Genomic DNA, 22,265 nt, shown 5'->3' on the forward strand with positions numbered 1-22,265 from the left:
ACCACAAGCAGTAGCTGTAGAAGTTGTTTCAGTCACTGACAAATTCTACTGAACTTCATGTACATTTCTTGCATAGAGTTTTATTTAACCAGAGCCCTTTATCAGTTTTCTGAATAATTACTGTATCTCTTGCAATAATTGCTGGGAGTGCTCACAATCAGATTTTGTTGGCTCTTAATTAGAAAAGAGCTTTGTTCAATCTCGAGCTGACTCTGTGGTACTCTTTTTGTCTTGGGCAGAGGACAGGGTGCTACCCCCATGGCCATGCAGAAGGCGCAGCAGGTGTCACAGGGTCTGGATTTGCTCACTGCAAAAGTGGAGAATGCAGCCCGCAAATTGGAGGCCATGACAAACTCTAAGCAGGCAATTGCTAAGAAGATTGATGCTGCTCAGGTACTGCTAATGTTTTCATAAATACTTCAGAACATTACATTACTGCTATTAGAGCTGTTATACTAAACTATCGCAGTGTTAGGAAGAACATGTAGGGGATACTTGCTTTTACACAGAAAAATCCTAAATTCAGTAATTTACGGGGTGCTGTGAATTTTGCTGCAGCTTATGGCCTTTTTTTTGTAGTTTTGCTAGAATTGTTGAAAATGTCAAGGTTGTGAAATTAAAATGAGGAAACACCTTAAGTTTGAACATAAACTGGTCTTACTGAAGAAAAGAGTAGAGGCGTTTCAGACTGCACAGATTTACCTGTGGGTAAAACCAGAGCCCTTTCCTTGGGTTCTGCTTTAGGAGTGGAGTTCAAGATTTAGAACTTTCATGTTCATGACAAAAACAAAACAATGTTATTGAACTGCTTTTTCCTTTTAGTCAATCTTATATTTTTGTAACCATTAAAATCTGCCTCAGTGGTCAGCCTATTACCCAGTGATGATGATGGTCATCAAATAATAAACCTTCTATATATACCTTACTTAAATGTGTGTATATGTATATAATTTTATATATATGCGCATGAATATTATCTACATATCAAATGAAATTATAAAGAAACTTTTTAGTAAGAGCTCTCTAAAGAATGTCACATGGTGCACAAGAGCACGCCTGTTTTAATTTTTCTTCTGAAAGCCAGATCATGAGTTTTTAAAGCTGCTACTTAAATTTTACTTCTGAAAATACTGCTGGCAAATATTGGGGAGGGAGAGAAGGCAAGATCTTTGGGCAGACTTCATCTAGTTTGACATCTTTTTCAAAGCAGAAAATCTGCTAGACAGCAGTGGTCTTCATGGTACCTAATAAATGTTTTCTGTTAAATAAAGTTTTGAAAGCTGTATTGATTTCTGTTTTTGTTTAAAAGTCTCTGTAGAAATAATACTGTTTATCTTCACTCATACATAACTTCTTTCTATTAAGAATTGGCTTGCGGATCCTAATGGGGGCAGTGAAGGAGAAGAACATATTCGGGGAATTATGGCTGAAGCAAGGAAAGTTGCCGAATTATGTGAGGAGCCTAAAGAGAGAGATGATATCCTTCGTTCCTTGGGGGAAATCTCTGCTTTGACAGCTAAGCTATCAGATCTGCGGCGACAGTACGTATTACTTTTATCACCATTTATTTATTTGAATGACTTCTATTTGCAGTTCAAAACACTGAGCAAAATCAGAATATTGCGGATTATTTGAGGAATATATTTTCCTCCAAGAACTGGCAATGGACATCTTATATTTTTGAGTTTCTATCCTGCATTTAATAAAAACCGAATGCAAAGAATTGTTCCATTCTTCGGGGGGGATGGGAAGCTAACTTTTTAACACCATTTAAAAAAATCTAATTTATAAAATGTGGTATCCTTTTTAATGCTTCAGCGTAATGATTTCTATCCCATAGCCCAACTTCCACTACCTTTCTCCAAAGGAAAAAAAATAACCAGAGTTGTATTATCTAGAAAATATTTTCTTTCTACTGCCTATGGAATATTTGACAGGCAAACTGAAGCTAAAAGTGAGCTCCTTTGTACTGTCAAAGCACTTCAAAGGAATGACATAATGTAAAATTTAAGTTTGTTTATACAGGCAAATGTCATTATTGTTTTTTACTAAGCAGTTTACTAAATGGCAGGGTGGTGTATCTGGCTTTTCAATCAGTGTCAGTGTTCTAATCTGTGACTGCAAACTATATAAAAAAGATAAGCCTTTCAGAAAACTATGTTACTTTGGGTTCAGTGCTCAGCTGCAAATGATGTTTTGCAAAGAGGATACTTGAGAATGGAAATGGAGATAAAGTTATTGTATAGAGTGGTCTTCATCTGTGGCCAGTTGCAATATGGAGACAAATATTTTTCTTCCTTAGTTAGACACTTTAATCAATTTATTTCTTGAGAAGCAGCTGCTGCAGGTCTTAATGTGCTGCCTCTTTTCAAGTTTATATATAGCCTTAGGTCTGCTGCTTACTGTTCTGCTTGTAATCTGTGTGGCATTATTGCAGTTGCTCATAAGACAGCCATGAGTCTGGGTAATCAAAGTCGTACATCAGTATTATCAATGACAGTGCTGTGCCTTCCCCCACCTCAGTGCTGGGTTGAACAAATGTAATATCCAGGTGCCACACTAGAAAAGTATGAGGTGCGGATTTATGGGCGACAAATCTGCATTATTTGCTTTGAGACTCAAGTGTCCAATTTAACCTTATTTAAAATGATGAAGTGCCTTTCATTGTGTCTTTCTGATGAATTTGGGACTAGCTGTAAATGATCTTTATATGATTGTACTTTTTTTCAATCCTTAGTGGGAAAGGTGACTCTCCTGAGGCCCGTACACTGGCTAAGCAAATAGCTACAGCGCTTCAGAATTTACAGTCCAAAACAAATAGGGCTGTAGCAAATACAAGGCCAGTTAAAGCAGCTGTCCATTTGGAGGGCAAGATCGAGCAAGCTCAGAGGTGGATAGACAATCCTACAGTTGCTGATCGGGGAGTAGGTAAGTGTTTCTGTGTGCTCTTCCCCCTGCAGTTTTATGGTTGAACTTGTTAGTAATTGTTATGACTGAAACTACTGCTCCTGGGATGCTGAGGATGCACAGAATTGCTTCACCAATGTGGAGTTTGTGGCTGGAGGCTTATAGCCAAGTCCTGGCTGCAATATTACTGAGTTGAGCTGGCCCATGATTCTTTGTCTTCTGGAAAGAACAACTTTGGCAAAGAATAGGAGAATGTGTGCTGTAGAACACACTTTAGACTGCTCCTTGCTCTTATTATCATACAAATATAGTATCTCAAATTTGAATTTATACCTACTTTAGCAAATTGAGTAATTAAGTCTGTTAGAGAAGAGAAAAACATTAATAAATCTGACCTACGAATGAAACATCTTGTATGGTTTCTGGGTTATCTGAGGAGGAGGCTACTTAATCAAAGAGAAAGGTGATCAGAGAATCCAAGTATGTGGTCAGTGGGCATACCATTATGGTTCAGGAGCTGCTCTACTCAGAGCTTATTGTAAACCGTTTCTGAAATTTCTTGTTTAGCTTTTTCTGATGCCGTTTCAAGTAGGGTGGATGAGGCTTGAAAACTGGATTCAGTAGAATTTTCCATAGCAGTTAAGTCTGAGCAGTGCAACTGATAATGGCAAATGGAAATGTGCCTTATAAGTAGTATAACAGCAGACCTCTACTACCTCTTTTTCACACTTTCCATGTCTGTGAAGATAACTCCTATTGTGTGAATAACCAATGACAGATCCTTGAATTAAAGATTTAGTGATGTTAATAGCTTTGACACTTGTGAAGTGCAAATGTATATGCAATATTTTAAGCAGAATAGTGAAGTTCTGTGTTTTTGACACTTTTTGATGAACAAACTGCATATTGAATGAGATGCTTTTGCAGTGGCTGAAAACTGTCCTAATTTTGATGTTTCTCTTGAGCATAGTAACCTGAGAGGTGCTCAGCTCAAAGAAGTACAAAACCTAAACCTAATTTAAAAAATTTTTAATTCAGAAGAAACAAGGTAACTAAAATCCTACGTGAAGTCTGTCAGTGCCTAGTTAATCATGAGACTTGCATACATACTGAAAACTTGCTGAAGGAGCTGAAGTTTCTAAGCACTACATATATAGTATAGAATTTAATCAATTGCTGTAGTAATACAGACAATAGAAAATTGTGTAGAGATGCAAGATGTTCCGTGTCGCATTACATAGATGTTTCCAGTTTAATGAAGAACAATTCTAGTTGTAACACGATGTTGTTGTTCAATTTTTTAATTTAAATGTCTTTCACTTGCATTGGCCCTTGGCAGGGTGCCTATGGGAAAGGTATATTAAGAACATAAATCAGCTATGGGCTCTCTTCAGTCTGGACAGTGCTTCTGGTAAAATTTGGCCTGGTATTTTCAGTGCTATGATAATGTGGAAATACTTCAGTGTTCTCTGCAGTAGTAACGACCATGTCACAAATAACTCGTGTTTGCAGTTGTCCTAGGATAGTGCTTCAGCAGAAACTGAATTTTGAAGTAACAAGGAAGAATGTGTATTTTGTTTTATAAACATGTGAACCACTTCAGTGGTGTTAGCTGCTACAAATATTTACATGCAATCATATTTTGAATTATCTTAGCCAAGTGATGGCTAAAGTAATTGTAATTTGCAGATACAAACTAGGCAAGATGTATTGAAATACTAAACTGGAGTGTGAAGTGTTCTTGCTTGGCTGCAGTTGTCTCATGCAAAACAACAAGTAAAAAATACCTTGGCACAGTCCGGCAGGACCAAGCTTAATTACACTAATAAGCTTTCTAAAATGATGATGGCAGTGCTGAGTGATTCTTGGATAGTCAGGTCCTATGAGAACTTCTTCCTAAGTAGTTTTGAGCTTGATCATGAACTTGGATCACTTGTGTGTTAGCACTGGCTGAAAAACTTCTTCAGTAGGTCTTCAAGGGACTTAAAATACAATTACTTATTTTAAAAGAATACTATTGTTTTGAGGAGCATATTCTTGTGAAAGAACAGGAAGCTTCTGTAAATAAATGAAAGAAATCGTCCACGCTAAAAATACATTTTTTTACAGAAAAAATTTCAACACACTGTGGAGGCCGTATAAGGGTTTCTCCCCCCTCTCCATCCTGGACACTTGATACTTCATACCTATGATTTCTGGAAGCCTGGGAGAGAGTGTTCTGCTTTTTTGGTTTTGTTTTCTACTTGACTTTTCTTCCCCACTTCCTGCTCATCTTCTAATGACTTGTAATAATGTGAAGATGAATTGCAGTACTTGGAATTTGCAAGTGCTTTCTACTGGGGTCAACAGATGATTTCTGTAGGAATACCTGACAGCTTGTAATGGTTAACTTCTGTCAGGCCACCCTAGTTAAAAAGGATGCATCTCTAGCCAGAGTTGCTGTAATAAGCAAAAAGAAACTGATGAGAGTTGAATTCCTCTATGGGTTTGAACTGCAATTGCTTAATGATAAACTGCAGAAGATCTTTTCCACTGCCTAGAATGGTGTTCTTGAAAACCCAAGAATTCTGATTGTCGCTTCATAGGTCATCTGTTTTATGCGTTAGAGATTTTTTTTTTTTTTTTTTTTTTTTTTTCCCTCTCCACTCTATGTTAATGCAATGTAACTTCTTCCACTGTAGGCCAGGCAGCAATTCGGGGTCTGGTCGCAGAAGGCCGTCGTTTAGCCAATGTCATGATGGGACCTTATCGTCAAGACCTGCTTGCCAAATGTGACCGTGTAGACCAGCTGGCTGCTCAGCTGGCTGACCTTGCTGCGAGAGGGGAGGGAGAGTCTCCTCAGGCCAGGGCAATTGCTGCTCAGCTCCGGGACTCACTGAAGGTAAAAATCTGCTCTTGTGCAGTGAGATGCAAGGTATGCTGAAGTATTTGCACTTCTCTGGTGAAGTGCTTGTGTGGGGGAGGTATCAATAAAAACAAAAAGTGCAGCAAGACAAACCCTGTTTGTTTAGCTGAGATGCTTAAAGCAAACTTTCTACAAAGTTCTTGATACCATGCCATAGAGATTAATTCCAAATAAACAATTTAGAAGTAAAACCAAAGTCTCATTTTAAAATAGTATGCTAGCATTGCAAATTTGAGGGGCAAGGTCTCAAATTGTGCTATTTGTAACTTCTGATGTTCCTTCAAGGAATGGTATGTAAGCTTCTGGTATTTCAAATTATGTAAAAAGTGATTAATTGATCATGCTTTTAAGACCAGTTTATCTTAATGACTGCCGTTGTAATGGGATTTTTTTTAAGAAGAGGTTTTATTGATTTGAATCCCTACAAACTTAATATTCCTATATCGTGTGCTAATAATTTTCCTTTTTTTTAAGGATCTTAAAACACGGATGCAAGAGGCAATGACCCAAGAGGTTTCTGATATTTTTAGTGACACCACAACTCCTATTAAATTGCTAGCAGTAGCAGCCACTGCTCCTTCTGATGCTCCCAATAGAGATGAGGCAAGTATACCCAGGTGGTCTTTTTCTTATGTGATGCTTCAGTTATTTTGCAATTTTACCTGAATTGGCATTTTGAAAAACGAATCAGTATTTTTTTTTTAAGTTTGTGATACATGCTTATTAATTCTGACAGCATAATGACTGTCATGCAAATTTCTCCGGACTCTTGGAAATTGCAAATTCAAATTGTGCTGAGTATGCCCGGAAACTGTATTGTCCTAACTTTGGTAAATGGCAAAGATTTCTCCTTGTGATGTTTGTACCATGTTGCCTTCAGCATGCTAAAAAATAGTGTGCAAAAATCACTGACACACTAGTTAGTGGATTGTGTGTCTTGACATTATATAACCTGATTAAAATAGTCAAAATTCATGCCAAGATTGATGAACAGATGTAACCTGTTATCTTGCTATATGTTTACTGTACTTCGAAGCTACTGGCTGCATGTGAAGTATCTAAAGCTCTGTGGCTGGCAGCTCTGTTTGCCTGGTTGATCTGAACATGATCAAAATGATTCCCAAGGCCTTGGGGAATTCAGCTTTATGACAGGATAGCTTTTTTTGTCAAAGTGTTCTGTGCTTTGAATAACTAAGGATGGTGGAAGGAGGGATTATTTTATTATTTTATTTTTTACAATGCAAAGCTTTGATTTTTATGTAAAACCTCGTATTTATCTTCCAGATATAGTTACTTCTGGATTATGGGTTTGAAGATTAATGTCTATGAGCTAAAATAGTCTTAAAACAGTATTTGTTACAGCAATAGTCATCAGGAATTAGTGTACTTAATACCTCAATGTGATAAGCTGTGGTAGTATCCTTCATTGCCCAGATGAGTTAGTAAAGAAGAAAGTCCAGTAATGTGAAGATTAAAAAAAATGAAATAGCTTCAAAGCTTTTGTGTCCCTGTTGTATCCTCTCGGGAGATGCATTGTGTGAATGTTATGAAGGTCTCTCTGGTGTTTGATGCTTTGAAGAAATCGTGTATTATTTAGGGAAGTTAGGCTTTTTTACTGTGTTTTTCTCTTCTGACAACTAGGTGTTTGAGGAAAGAGCAGCAAACTTTGAAAACCATGCTGCTAGACTGGGAGCTACAGCAGAAAAAGCAGCTGCAGTTGGAACTGCGAATAAAACTACTGTGGAGGGCATCCAAGCAACAGTGAAGTCAGCAAGGGAACTTACCCCGCAGGTTTGCTCCCTGAGTCTCTGGGGGCTGCGAAAGGGCTGGGGATTACTGCTGTGGAATTTTCTTTATGCCTCTGCTATCAGAGAAAGATGTTAATACCAGCAAGGAATGTAGTGCTGACACTTAAAAGGGGAATGGCAAATATTTGTGTATATGATACCGAGTAGAACAAACTGATTAAATGACATGTCTTACTCTTCAACTTTTGGACAGAAGTGTTAGTGACTTATTCTTGAAACAAAATTACTTTGAGGCTTACTAAAATATGTAAGTGGAAAAAATGTCCCTTAATGAATGTACTACAGTGCTTTCAAGAAGTGTTTGTAAATGATAAACACTTTTTGATATATAAGCATGTAATTGAAGTTCCAGAAAAAAGTATATGTGTTAATACATTCCAGAAGCATTGTAAAGCTTCAGGTAGCTCGATGTTGAACTAGAATTAATGAGCTAGAATTCCAAATGAGCAGCTATACATCTTGCCCTGAAAAACAAATGTATTTCCAGGAATATGTGTGATGTCTTTATATACTGATACTTCCATAATTAAAAATGTTTTCCATTGGCAGGTAGTATCAGCTGCTCGTATCCTCCTGAGAAATCCTGGAAATCAAGCTGCTTATGAACATTTTGAGACAATGAAAAACCAATGGATTGATAACGTAGAAAAAATGACAGGTAAAGCAGGAATTCTTGTTGAAGACTATACTTGTGGCTAACTAGCTGATATAGAATTTTTCCGCTTTTTGTTTGGATTGATGAAATATGTAAGAGTAGTGACTCATTAAAAATAAATTAAGAGAAGTGGGAATGTGCTTTCTGATGCTAGAAATAGGTATATGTTGTAGCATAAACAAAATACTTTGCTTCATAGGTTTTAATTTTGAGCTGCAGGGGAGCAAATTTGGCTTTAGTTCTTCTGTAGGAAAACCAGAGTACCAGTAGTTTTTATTGTGATTGCTATTCTAGCAATGTATCGCTGCAGCAGCTTCAGGGTTTTCTTTTTTTACATAATCTCAGCATATTAAATGAGGGCACATTATTAAGTGGAGACAAGAAAACATGTTTAAAATGATATAACAGCTTGATGAAAGCAGTGATTAAAACAGAAGCTACTGATCTGATGAATCTTGCTGAGACACTTAAATGTTTCAGTCTTTCCAAACTGCAGATCCTTTGCACTGGTCTGCTAGTCTCCTGACTGTATACTACCTCCTTCTCCGTCCCCAATGTTAAACTGTGGGTACTTGAAATCTTACTGCTTCGTCACTATATATTATCCTTAAGTAAAAGCACAGTCAGAGGGATATTTCCTTTTGAATGAATGGGATAGGTACAAAAAGTACTGAATATGCTCAAAGAAATCTGTTGGGAGGAAGGAAGCTCTGCTGCTTATACTGTGTTAGCCAGTTCTTGATTCAAGCAACATTCCACGGAAGATGAATAAGAGCTTAGGATGCCATTAGTGGGAGGAAGCCTGACCACAGTTACTGTGATAGAGGTACCACATAATCAGAAGTAAAACTGCAGTAATACATTTGGTCTGATTTCCATGCTCCCCAGTTTGGAAATACTTTTCTGGTTTTGAACAATCTCTGGAATACCAAACATCCCTTTTCACAGATGAAACTAGAATACTAATGTGTTTATCTTTTATTGCAGGGCTGGTGGATGAAGCCATTGATACTAAATCTCTGCTGGATGCATCAGAAGAGGCTATTAAGAAAGATCTTGATAAATGTAAAGTTGCGATGGCTAATATGCAGCCTCAGATGCTGGTAGCTGGTGCCACCAGCATTGCTAGACGAGCAAACCGCATCCTACTAGTAGCAAAACGGGAGGTTGAAAATTCAGAAGACCCTAAATTCCGTGAGGCTGTTAAAGCAGCCTCTGATGAGCTGAGCAAAACCATATCACCAATGGTAATGGATGCTAAAGCTGTGGCAGGAAACATTTCTGATCCTGGTAAGGATTCAGTCAGCTGATTTCAAATATAATTTTGACTGGCTGAAGATGATGTGAAGTAGTGCTTATTTGGTCTTGTACAGCTGTGTAGCCCCCTTTATGCAAGTTTTGTGTACGTTTAAATCCCAGAATGGTAAATCAAGGTCACACCACTAAATGCTGAGTCCTCTTTTAAAATACAGTCAAAGACCTTTGGTATATTTAAGGGAAAAAGATTCAGCATTCTAGTTTATTTCATGATTTCATAATCTTTAGAAGACGTATTTGTCACTAGCTATCAGTAGTACTACTTTATATGAGAAAATATAACCTAATTTCTTTTATTCTTTAAAAGGTGTTCTGGGAATTACTTTGACTATTCGTAGTGACTATTATTCAGCCCAGGCTTTATTTTATGCATGTTGCATATGACAGTAAATCCAATGTAAGCATTTTAGTTGTTTGTAAACATTTTTTTTTACATATATATGTGTACTTGGCACAGTGTGTTACAGAAGCGGTTTTTGGGGTAGTGTTGCCGTTCTAAATATTACAGAATGCTGTTAAACTGGTAATGGAATTTTTGTTCAGGTTTGCAGAAGAGTTTCTTGGATTCAGGATACAGAATTCTGGGAGCTGTGGCCAAAGTTAGAGAAGCCTTCCAGCCTCAGGAACCAGACTTTCCCCCTCCTCCTCCTGACCTTGAGCAGCTTCATGTAAGTGCAGCATAGTTTGTAATACGATACACAGTTGTCACAGACAATGTGTGGATTGCACACTGAAATTACTTGAGTATATTTTTATTCCTTAGAAATAAAATGCACTGTCTAGCCAGCCATGCCTACAAGCACTTTTAAGTCTAAAAAATACCAGTGCAGCTTTCAAAATAAGAGATTAAAATGTGCTATTTCTTCTAACACAGAGCACTTGAAAAACTGGAAAAAAGCACGAGCTCATGCAATTATGCCTTGCCATGACACCATCCTTCACTCAATCTATATACTACTTCATTGCACTGAAAAAGGTTTTTCCCTTTCTTAGCTGACTGATGAGCTTGCTCCTCCAAAACCACCACTTCCAGAAGGTGAGGTTCCCCCACCCAGACCTCCACCACCTGAAGAAAAGGATGAAGAGTTCCCGGAGCAGAAAGCAGGAGAAGCTATTAATCAGCCAATGATGATGGCTGCTAGGCAGTTGCATGATGAAGCCCGGAAATGGTCTAGCAAGGTAAGAAGTTGTTTTATACGTCTTGTGCTAAAAGGAGGAAAAGAAAAAGAAAAAATTTTTTTTAGGATCAGTGTATTTGGTCCAAAGTCAGCTGCATCAATGACAGAGGCTAATGTTTTATAGACCAAATAGTAAAAACACTGCTGTAGGAGGGATTAAAAACCCTTTCAAGTTCGGACTGAACTAGAGTCAACTGTTTGAATACTCAGAATTGCTAGAATGCTTTATTAACATACATCTGTGAACACAAGTGTGACTTGTATGCTAAGCTGTTTGTGAGCCTTGATGCTACCATTGCCTCGAGAACCATTAATACTTATGCCTTTTCCAGGCTGACAAGCTGATTGCTTTGACTTCGAAAAGTCTGTGTGGATGTTGCAGACACCAGCTGCAGGAATTATGAGCTGGTTTGTCTTAATTATGGAAGGAGCTGCAAGTTACTTTGCAGTTAATCCATTGCATTTATGATTGGAAAAGTGACCATATATAGATGGCCTGGTCTCATTCTTTTTGTACTGAGTTACACTCACTATTATGGCCAAAAGCCTTCATTTCTGTACCATTTCAGTGCTAGGACGAAACAGTGTGAACTCGTCAGTCTTATAACTGCCAATGTAACTTTTTTGCTTCCCCCCCACTTTGCTTCCCCCGCCCTGAGAACTACATTTTTCTTCTGGCAGTAGCTGAGTAAACTTCTGAGATTCAGGCTTCTGCAGCTAAAAATTGAAGATCAGGATTTGGCTTTTAAAATCTCCACTTTTTTTCTCCACCAAATTAAATGGTGAATGAGAAGATAAACTTGAACAGCTTACAGAATCAATTTCAGTGCTTTGTGCTTAGGGGATATGTGCTTCGGAAGTACAGATAACATCCTAAAGTCATCTTGCAAATCTGTTTGAGTGTCTCTTCCATAAAATGAAAAGCTCTATTTCCCCCAGTCCTTCTGGATATACCCAATAGAGTTTTACATTACTAAAGAGATAGTACTGGCATGTAGCAGTCATCTCAGAAGGTAGTTTTGAGGCAAAAAGCCTTAATTTCAGCTTCCTACAAGTGTTTTGATGTTTGAATCCCCAAATGAGCAACTTAACAATACACAGTAGGTAATAAAATGCTTTTACTATATAGGTACTAAATTACCTATATGTACTATATACATTCCAAATTAAATAGTGCAACCGTTAAAATATTTGTTTATCAAAGCCGAGCAGCAGACCTTAAACCTCCTTGCTGCTTATGAAAGACCTTTAAGCTTACTGCATTGAGATTATCAGACACTATTTTCATTGCTGTGTCTTTAGTTTGAGACCAGCAAACAAGTAAGGTAGCCTAGCATTTGTCCTTCTAATTATTTTAACAGTATATTTTATCAATAGAGTACAGTTATTCTGCCAGTATGCTTTTGGGGAAGAAGTTGTTTAAAAACACTTTCGTAGTCTCTGAAGTCACCTATTGGATGGAAGAGGGATTGATGGACAGTGCTACTGAGGAATATGGGTTAGACATGGAAAGACAGATAACAATGTCTTGCTCATATTAAATCATAGTCGACTATGTGTCAGCTCTCTTCTGCTTTTTTGCCCAATTACGTTAATCTACTGGTACTTTACCATGTGTTATGCTTATAGGAGGGATGGCAAGTATTTAGTCTCTAAAAGATTTTGGTAACATTCTTCATTCTGTCAAGATTTAAAATAATTTGGTGTTTTCTCCTTTACAAAAACTCTTCTTCAGTGAGTGGATTCTGGGCTTTTATGTACTCCATTTTTCTCATGGAGCACAAACCAAACACGCTATTGCCTTAGCTTTCCCAGCTTTCCCCCCTCATTCGGATAAATCAGAGAATGAGGGATATTTGGAAACTTTTCATTAGATCAAGACTTAAATAGATGTTGTTTATGAAGACGAGTTGATTTGGCATTATATAAAAGTTACAACTTCCTTCCAAAACTTCTGTGTGTTTTTGTTGGTGTAGATATTTTTCTATAAAAGGCCACATCTAAGCAAAACGGTTGAAAATGCATAGTTTTTGGTAAGGGTAGTTTGGCTTTTATCATGCTTGGCTTTAGTCAAAGAAATAGTTAGTAAACTTATAGAATATTTTTGTATTGAAATGCTGCTGTATCATAAGTGCCTGTATTGTTATACCAGTTACCTCTTCCTTGTGATCTGCCCTAACACAATATATTTGCTTGAATCCTCTGGTTTTTTGAAGGTAGCGGATACAACATGTTGTGGCAAAACAGTATCATACTTCATAATCCTCTTATTCTACTAATTCTTTTTCAGTCTTTTTAAAAGAACTGTAATGTTCTCAGCATTCATAACATTCAGTATCACCTCTTTTCATAACCTGGTTTTGTTCTTTTTCATGTTATCTGCGGTACGTCAATACTCACTTCTACAGTGTCCTTCACCCCATCTTTTTTTCCCTTCTACAGCAAGCAGTGTCAATGGTATTTCTGTGAACCTGCTGCTATCTCTTTCCACCACATACACATGAAGGGGCTTCCATACGAAGCTTTCTTCCTGCACAAATACCACGGTCATCAGCTGCTGTACCTGTTTCTATGCAGTCAAAATGGCTTTCATTTAAACAGACAATCCATTCTTTTCACCATTGTCTTGCCAGAAAAATGTTGTTCTGCAAGTCAGTCTCTGTAGAAGCTGTGTATGCTCTGATGAAAAATGTTTCTGCATCTTTGAATTGTAAGTTCTTAATATTTTTGGTAACTTTGGTTCACAGGTGAAATGTTTGTTTCCTTCAGCTAATCTTGTATTCCTTCACCTGCTCCCTCTGACCTGATCCTAGAGTTGTCTTGTCCAGATCCCGAGAGACCAAGAGGATGTTTTGGTCACTAAAACAGCTCAGTTCATGCTCTTTTACCAAGTTCTGCTTCTCGTACTAACTGTCCCATTTTTCCACCCTTGCTGCCACCTGCAAAGCCTGATGTGACTGTGATTAATGAAGCGGCTGAGTCTGTAGATATAGATGATGAGGATGATGCAGATGTTGAATTCACTCTCCCCTCTGACACTGAAGATGATTACGAGCCTGAGCTGCTGTTAATGCCAACCAATCAGCCTGTTAACCAGCCCATTCTGGCTGCTGCTCAGTCTCTACATCGGGAAGCAACCAAGTGGTCTAGTAAGGTACTCCTGAGTCTCCCCGGGGACTGATCCGCGTGCATCCAGCCATTTGGAACGCTGACACATTTGCATCACTCTTGATCCCTGCTGGGCCCCACCATTCTGAATGAATAAGTGTGTCTGCACTTCATTTTAAGGACAGAGAGTGGCTTCACAAGTTTGCTAGATCTGTTTGTCAGTGCTGGATTGAAGCTTGATTTGGGTCACTTATTAATATGTGAAGGTTTCCTCTGCCTTTGCATCTGCCTGTTCTTTGTTATGGCAGTTTTCAAACTGTAGTAGGGGTTGTCTTCCCTCCCCCCTGTTCTTTTTTCTGTTCATTTGGACTACCTGGGAAGCCATCATTCATGGTTTCCTAATGACTTCCAGATACAGCAGAGCATACAGCATTCAAGAAGTCATTTAACATGTCTGTGTGCTTTGCCTCCATTGCTGCCATCAGAACACCTTCCAACAAGGAATGGCTTTGTGTGGCAGTGTTTATCCAAGAGGACTGACTGTTGCTGGCTTGCACTTGGCCGTATTGCAAATGCTGGTCTTGAGAGAATTCTTTGAGGAAGCTGCACTGAATGCTGTTAGCTGCTGAGTTGAGATTGTGCTTACATGAAACAGTGGAAATCTAACATGAGGTTCAGACATTCACAAGTAGCCTGTCTCTTCTGTCTAAACACAAATGTTTGCAAGACTGGTCACTTTTTATAGCATGCTGCAAAAATCAAGGTTGGTGTCCCATAACAAACAAAGGCTAGGGGGGTGTGTGTATGTATATGTGTGTGTATATATATTTACATAGATAGATACACTAAATTATTTTAATAAAAAGGGCTTTAAAAATGTTCTTGTCCTTTTCAGATTCTGATGCTTGGATAACTTGTTAGAGAGCTTCGTAAATGACACTGGTCCTAATTTCTTGATCCTCCTACGTGAAAACATGGAAAAGCTTTGTGTTATGTCATTTGCATCCTAACTGGTTATACTAGCAAACTGTTTAGCTATTAGGTCACGGTAACAAGTAGTTCAGCTTTTTGTGTCACCTGTATCTGTAAAATATCTTGGGATATCTTCTTGAATTTGCTAGTAGTGAGTCATGGAAGTTTGTGCACAGGGATTGAGATCACATTTGCTAAGTTGGGTTCTGCTGTGTACTCTTTGTTCCAAACTTCATCGGTCATTAATTGTGGAATTATACTGAGGAAAGACTGTGCTAATACTTAAACTCACTCTGCTAATATGTCATCCACACAAGAGGAATGCTTCATGGCATCAAATGGTTCACTTCTAACAACTTTCTACAAAGGTGAATCTAAATATACTAACAGACTACTAACGACTGATCATCTAGGTCTGCTTTTTCTTGCACTAGGTTTCTCTTGGGAACAGTGTCTAAGAGATGGTTTTGTCTGGGTCATACTTAATTCCCATGTTTCAAATATTTCTCAGAAGTATTTCTGTGACTGTAATTTTGATGGACTTAATAAAAGAAATATGGATTTTAATGTAAGAAACATCACTAGATTATCTTTTGAACTATCAAGTTCTTATCCGTTGGAAGCTTCATTTTTAAGGGAAAGATTTTGTCAAAAAGGAAGATTTCTTTTCAAGGAATAACTTAAAAAAAGGTAATAGTTGCATCTCATTTCCGTGTTACCAGTGATAAAAGTTTTAGGTCACAGATTCTTTCGTTTATCCTTTAGCAGCATAGCTGATGCTTTAACAACTTCAGTTTCAGATGCCACTGAAAATTTTGTGCTCAACTGTTATGACTACACTATTTAACTTAATCAGTGCTATTTGGTTTAACAAGCTATTTAGCACACTTTTTTAAATTTAAAGGCCTTTTTTTTTTGGGGAAATCTGGAATTTCAAATACTAATAACATGTTTTATCTTAAAACCTAGCCAGCAGAGCAGTAATTCTCATTCCATGGACAAACTAACACTTTTCTTTACCACTTCTTTTCCAGTTTTGAAGTAAACTTTTTTCCTGAGTGTTAGGAAGAAAAATGTCAGAAACATACAATTAGTACAGATCTTCCCTGTTCCTCGAAGAAACCTCTTCTGTGTTCACAAATGGTTCTTCCATCCTTCTTGAAAGCGTTGCTATCAAAATGTAGACTGCTGTTCAGTCGTGGCTTCTGTGAAGCTTCTGTCCTGGGCACGAACACTAACTCATGTTGTTCTCTTCAGGGTAACGATATCATTGCTGCTGCTAAACGAATGGCGCTGCTCATGGCAGAGATGTCGCGCCTCGTGAGAGGAGGCAGTGGAAACAAGCGTGCCCTTATTCAGTGTGCAAAGGATATTGCTAAGGCATCAGATGAAGTCACTCGGTTGGCCAAAGAGGTGGCAAAGCAGTGCACTGACAAGCGCATCAGAACAAACCTCTTGCAGGTAATGACTTCATTTGTAAATGACTCAAATACTACTTTTTTTCTCTGTTCCTCTCTTAGTGTGAGCACAGGAGTTGTGGCAGTAAATCACGTGCATCTTCGCTTGGCTTGTAAAGTTTTGTCAAGTTCTAGGTCTGCTTTTAGATCCCATGGTCATATACATTCTGTAAAGTCTGGCTTTGTTTACAGGTGAGTGGAAGATGGAAGTGTTCAAAGTGGTTTTAAAAAATACTGTGCTGTGAACACAGTCCTGCCCTAAGCCTGCTTTGTTTTGTGTTTCATCTACTCATTCCTTTGTATCGAAGAACAGTAGCGGAAATATAATACTCCTAGTTTTTCAGTCTCAGCCAAATATACATCATCGCATTCCTAACCAAGCAGACTCTCCAGGAATATCTGCAGGAAAGGAAAAATTTCGGCTCCATCCCCAAAATTCCCAAAGCAAGTAAAATAAGATTCACGTATCCTACCAATATTTGTTCGAAAGTCTTGGTGGTTATAAGGTTCTTCTTATGGTTATTCCTTATGTAATAGTAACACAAAATCCAGTAACTTATCTGAAAATATAATAGATAATGTATTTGTTCAGTTTACAACGTGAAGTGTTTTTATCTCTGTTCCTCAGGTCTGTGAGCGAATCCCAACCATCAGCACACAACTCAAAATTCTTTCCACTGTTAAAGCCACCATGCTGGGCAGAACTAATATCAGTGATGAAGAGTCGGAACAGGTAAGAGGTGTAAAAATTGCTGATAGTGTGACATGGCTGAGCAGTTTTATGGGGAAAAATACACAACGTGCAATATCGGATGTGTTGGGGGCACTGGGCGTTTGGAGCTCACCTCGGCTGTTCTGTGAAGATAGTTGTAGTGTGGCACCTTGGTTTCTGGCTCGAAAGCTCCAGTTTGAGAGGAGCATCAGCCCTTGCCCAGCCCGGGGCCGCTCCGTTCCCACGCCGGTGAGCAGGGTGTGAGTGCGGGCCGAGCGGCACGGGCGGCACTGGCCGCCGGCAGCGCCCTCTGCTGGCTGTCCCGCAGCCCCTGGCGGGCTGGGCCGGCAGGGCGGGGGCCCCGGGGGGTCCCCAGGGCTCCGTTCCTGTGGGAATCCCGCGGTTCGGGCTGCCGGCAGATTACTCTGCTTGGAGACACTCAGCCGTAATTCAGATTTCGCACAAACATACAGTGAGAGATGGGAGAGCCTTGCTGTGAGTCAGGGTAACGCTAGTTTCCACAGACGAGTTGTTGCGTTTACTTTTCCATAGTTTAAGTCAGCAATCGCCTGCCTTAATGCCTGCACTGGGAGTCCTCACGCACAGTGGGCTTCCATGCTACTGTCCTGAACGTGGTATTTACTAATACATTGGAAATGTTTCATTTTCTTGACAGGCAACTGAGATGTTGGTTCATAATGCTCAGAATCTCATGCAGTCTGTGAAGGAAACTGTGAGAGAAGCTGAAGCAGCATCCATTAAAATAAGAACAGATGCTGGATTCACTCTTCGCTGGGTCAGAAAGACCCCATGGTATCAGTAAACACTTTCCATGTTAAGTATTCTGTAACATAAAATGCCTTTTTTTGGAAACAGAAGAGCTATATCAACAGCAAAATGTGCTGTATACATGAGTTTAAGATTAGCGTATGCTAATGCCCCATTCTAAGGGCATGAATTATAAAATAATGCATTTCAAATGTCTTCAGAACACATTTGGTATCAAACACCTCAAAATTGCTTCCAACAGTTGACAGTTCTTTTTTTCTTTTGAAGATTCTCTTCATGAGTTCTGTACTCCCAGAAGCACATTTTATTTTATGCACTGTATGTTCCAGTAGTTTCCATGTCATGATATAAAACATGGACCTCACTTTAAGCTAGTGTTGGAAGTCTAGGACACTATGGATTACTTGGCAGTTTTTTAGGGACAATCATTGATGTAGAGACATTCAACTTTTCAACAGGAGTTTAGCTGGCTGTTCTTAAACCATGCAGAAATGATGGAAGGTGTGGGGTTTTTAATTAAAATCAGGGGGCAACAGAACTGTTGTAAATTGAAGATTAATATTCCACGTCCAAAATTATTTTTGCCTGGCAATAGTACTGCAACAAAAACGGAAGCTGTCTTTGTGACCCTGTAGGTAGGCATTCCAGAACTTGTGTACTGTACTGAAATGCTTTGCAGTGGATGTTAGTGGCGCACTGCTGACAGCTTGAGCCTTAGCAGCTGGAGACCTTCAATCATGGAACTCTTTCCTTGCTCAATTCAGTAACGTATTGAGCTGAAAAGTCCTGGTTCTCTTAAGCTGGCTGCGTGTCCAGAACCAGAAAATGCCACATGCTGGCTTTTTCTTTTTGAAAACCAAATGAGCACATGCAATTCTTCTTTTTTTTTTTTTTTTTCCTTTTCTTGCCCTCTAGTGTCATTCCAGCCACTCAAGGTGGAAATTAAAAGATAAAGATATCAAATTTTAAAAGACCTTATGTCTCACTGCCCTTCTTTCCAACAATGCATAAGCTTTCTGAAACGCTTTTTCAGTAGTCTGGCTACCACCAAATGGTGCTTTCTAATCTAATGCTGAATAAATTAGGATATTTTCACTGGTTTTGACATTTTGAGTTTGGAGGATCAAAATCTTTTTTTCAAGTTCTAGTAATAGTGAATTGAACCAAGTGTTACTGTATCTTTTAACAAACAAACAAAAAAACCAAACAACAAAGTCACAACAATAACCCACAAAATCTCCCCACTCTATTATTAAAATAGACTTGGGATATTTTTATCCTTCCATAGTTGAACATGCCTTATATATATATGTACACATATTCATTTAATTACTCCATAGTATCTTTTGGCATTTGGCAGAAAGGAGAATTATTGCTTTAGAATGAGTCTCTGCTCATGGGCAAGGAACACTTGCACGCTTCTGCCCAGATCAGCACTGACTTTAAGATGCCCTCCTAATTTGCTGAAAATTGTTGCATGATTAAGCCACCTTTAGTATAAGTGCCCTTGTGGAAAAACTGCTCAGTCTTAACAGCTCAAAGAGAGACACAACACAGTCAGCTGTCCTTTACCTGTCACAGTCAGCTGTCCTTTACCTGGCTGCAACAGTTATTCTACAGCTGGACTTTCTCCCCTCCACCCTCCCGCCCTTCATTGCACTGTTATCTAAAAAGGGAAGTTAAACTGATTGTAATACATCTGCCTCAAACTGACCTTGGCAAGAGCAAGCACGCGTTCCTCTTTAGTTCACTCCTGCTGTCTGGGTATTACAAAATACGTGGTACTTAAGATCTTTGCGTAGCGCTCTCTTCCTGCAATTTACCTGCAACAGGAAGAGGAAGGAAGAGGTGCCAGAGCCTTAACCTGAATGTCTTGCATTTGATTGGTTTACACCAGATCTTTAACATAATTGTATTGTAGTAATTTCTATTTAATAGTAAGTAACACTGAATAGGTAGGGGTTATTTTTAAGGGATTTTCTAAATAGTCTTCCTGTATTACTTTTCAGTGCTCCTCACAGTTCCTCTCCCCCCACCCCCCTTCAGGCTTCTCTGTGAGATTATTTTTTTTTTTTAGCATCACTGTTTAGTTGCTTGACTGATATTAATGCAATATTACTAATGCCTTTAATACATAATTGTTTATGCCAAAGATCACTTTTCGTTCATTGAGGAATGTTTGCAGGGAAGTTATGAATCATGGTTGCCTTTGATATTCTTCCAGAATGTTTGCTATAAGTTCTCAAACTGTTTTGTAGAAGCTGAGATACTTGTCCACCTTATGCAATTACTGCTTTTTTGAACACTATTGGTCTTCAGACCGAAAATGCAGCAAAAATTTGAAAAAGACCATGAATGTCACTTAAAAATGTTTTACCACTATAAAACTTTGTTTATAAACCAAAATGTATTGTATAGTCTAACGTTTTCAACCTTTCTTTGGTTCCATGAAAATAATAAAAATGCATTTGTACAAATGTCAGCTTGTGAGTATTAACGATAACGGGGCAGTGGATAACACTGCGACAAGAAGAGCAAAAAGCTAAAGCAGCAGAAATACTTAAGCAAAAGAACAGTTGTTTTTACATATTCTGAACACGAAAAACGTGCAAAGTTCCTCTAACAGGAGAAGATTAAAGCAAATTGTTTCTGTCTTTTGTGCCCATAAATCTAGTAATTAAAGAACTTACTGGAAGCTGTGGTCCAGTGGGGGAAAACCGGGAGCTTTTCTAGAGACCTGGTGGTCATCTGTTCTGATAGCACCACGCAAGGTACTGAAAACTTGAAATGGAATTTGCCTGGTCCTGTCAATAAGGGGTGAACTGCTACTCTGGCCAACTCCTCATTAATCTGAATTTTACTTCACAAATTGAATGTAAAGGCGATTAGCATGGAATCACTGTCCTGTTTCCTTCACTCCTTCACAGTAAGAACCTCTTACAAACACTTTTTCTTGCAAAAAAAAAAAAAAGTCTACAAGTACACAATGTTTTGAAGCTGGTGAGGGGCCTGGAGCACAAGTGTGATGAGGAGCAGCTGAGGGAACTGGGGCTGTTCAGCCTGGGGAAAAGGAGGCTGAGGGGAGACCTTAGCACTGTCTACAGCTACCTGAAAGGAGGTTGTAGTGGGGAAGTGTTGGTGTCTTTTCCCAGGTGACAATAGGACAAGAGGAAATGGCCTCAAGTTGTGTCAGGGGAGGTTTAGATTGGATATTGGGAAAAATTTCTCCACAGAAAGGGTTGTCGGGCATTGGAACAGGCTGCCCAGGGAAATGGTGGAGTCACCATCCCTGCAGGTGTTTAAAAGACGTGTAGATGAGGTTCTTGGGGACGTAGTTTGGTTGTGGACTTGGCAGTGCGAGGTAATGGTTGGACTTGATCTGAAACATCTTTTCAAACCAAAATGACTCTTAAGATTCTATGAGTTTGTGGAACCAACGTTTATTTGTGCTGTAGGACCAAACATAGTCCCGCAGTGCCAGAAGGCATCTGAGATTCAGTAATAATAGGTAGAACTCAGATTTCACACTGTTTACATGGTTCTCTTAATATCTGAGAGAGGACGAGAACCTGAGACAATCATCTTTGTCGGCACTCCCAGAGATGGGCACCTAGAGGAAGGGAGATCAAAAGTCGGCCGTACTAATTCCTCGATAATGACATCCTCTGATTTCTTACACTGTACTATCCATATAGCTGCTGGTGCTTTTTTTTTTTTTTAAAAAAAAAAAAAAAACAAAAAACAACCAACAAACAGGGAGATGCAACTGCAGATTCTGCAGTTGAGCTTCCTGTGTTTGGAGAAAAGTCAGGAGCCAGCAAACTTGCAGCAAAAGGTATAAGCCTCACGCAACAAACACCATTTCCCTGATGAAAACCATCTTTGTGCTTGGGATGGTTTTGTACCAGGTGAGTGTAATTCTTCTTGACAGTGACTTGTGGTGGTGTGCTGTGAAGTACAGATCAAAGATTTTCCAGAGACAGCAGCTTTGTGCACGCTTCCCTGGTGCCCGAATTACAGAAGGCTGGCAAGGCTCGTTCTGTAACACACAGTATAGGGAAGCGTTGGTGTTAAGGCCAGCCAGCTGTGATACTGCATTACATTCTGTATCAGTAATGGTGTCAGTTCTGAAATCTTGCAGCATTTCCAGGCTGCTAAAGCAGACAGTAGCACTAGCTACTCAGACTTCAGCTGGGGACCTTGTCAGTTACAGCTGAAAACAAGACCTTGTAAAATTACTGTAACTGAAAGATGCTGTTCGCTGAAAGGGAGTGGAACTGGAGGGTGAGTCATGAATTGATGGATGTTTCTCCAGTTGAAAAAGGTAGACTAGAAGCTCGGTAGCTTTTAGTAGGCACTGTTGTGTCTGCACAAACACAAGGCTTTCCTACAGGTGCTGGTTCTTAAAAGTGCTGTTTTATCTACACTAATTTCAGAAATTCAGAATGGTCATCTCT

The 22,265-nt window shown here is 39.0% G+C and overlaps 1 protein-coding gene across 3 annotated transcripts in view; it reads left to right on the forward strand.

The window, feature by feature from the left end:
• VCL (vinculin) overlaps positions 1 to 20,285 on the forward strand; it is a 58,778-nt gene extending 38,493 nt beyond the window's left edge. For 2 of the 3 annotated variants that reach the window (XM_065639236.1, XM_065639237.1), the window contains exons 9-21: positions 240 to 393; positions 1,366 to 1,541; positions 2,738 to 2,928; positions 5,589 to 5,788; positions 6,287 to 6,415; positions 7,454 to 7,603; positions 8,170 to 8,278; positions 9,263 to 9,565; positions 10,136 to 10,260; positions 10,586 to 10,771; positions 16,108 to 16,311; positions 16,936 to 17,040; positions 17,696 to 20,285. In XM_065639236.1, the coding sequence (XP_065495308.1) occupies positions 240 to 393; positions 1,366 to 1,541; positions 2,738 to 2,928; positions 5,589 to 5,788; positions 6,287 to 6,415; positions 7,454 to 7,603; positions 8,170 to 8,278; positions 9,263 to 9,565; positions 10,136 to 10,260; positions 10,586 to 10,771; positions 16,108 to 16,311; positions 16,936 to 17,040; positions 17,696 to 17,842 (2,179 nt within the window). In that variant the 3' untranslated portion in view covers positions 17,843 to 20,285. Of the gene's footprint in view, positions 1 to 239; positions 394 to 1,365; positions 1,542 to 2,737; positions 2,929 to 5,588; positions 5,789 to 6,286; positions 6,416 to 7,453; positions 7,604 to 8,169; positions 8,279 to 9,262; positions 9,566 to 10,135; positions 10,261 to 10,585; positions 10,772 to 13,717; positions 13,925 to 16,107; positions 16,312 to 16,935; positions 17,041 to 17,695 lie in introns of all 3 variants that reach the window. The other variant, XM_065639239.1, reaches the window with a different exon arrangement.
• Positions 20,286 to 22,265: the final 1,980 nt, after the last annotated feature.

Source organism: Caloenas nicobarica, chromosome 7, assembly GCF_036013445.1.
Source record: "Caloenas nicobarica isolate bCalNic1 chromosome 7, bCalNic1.hap1, whole genome shotgun sequence".
Taxonomy (NCBI): Eukaryota; Metazoa; Chordata; class Aves; order Columbiformes; family Columbidae; genus Caloenas; species Caloenas nicobarica.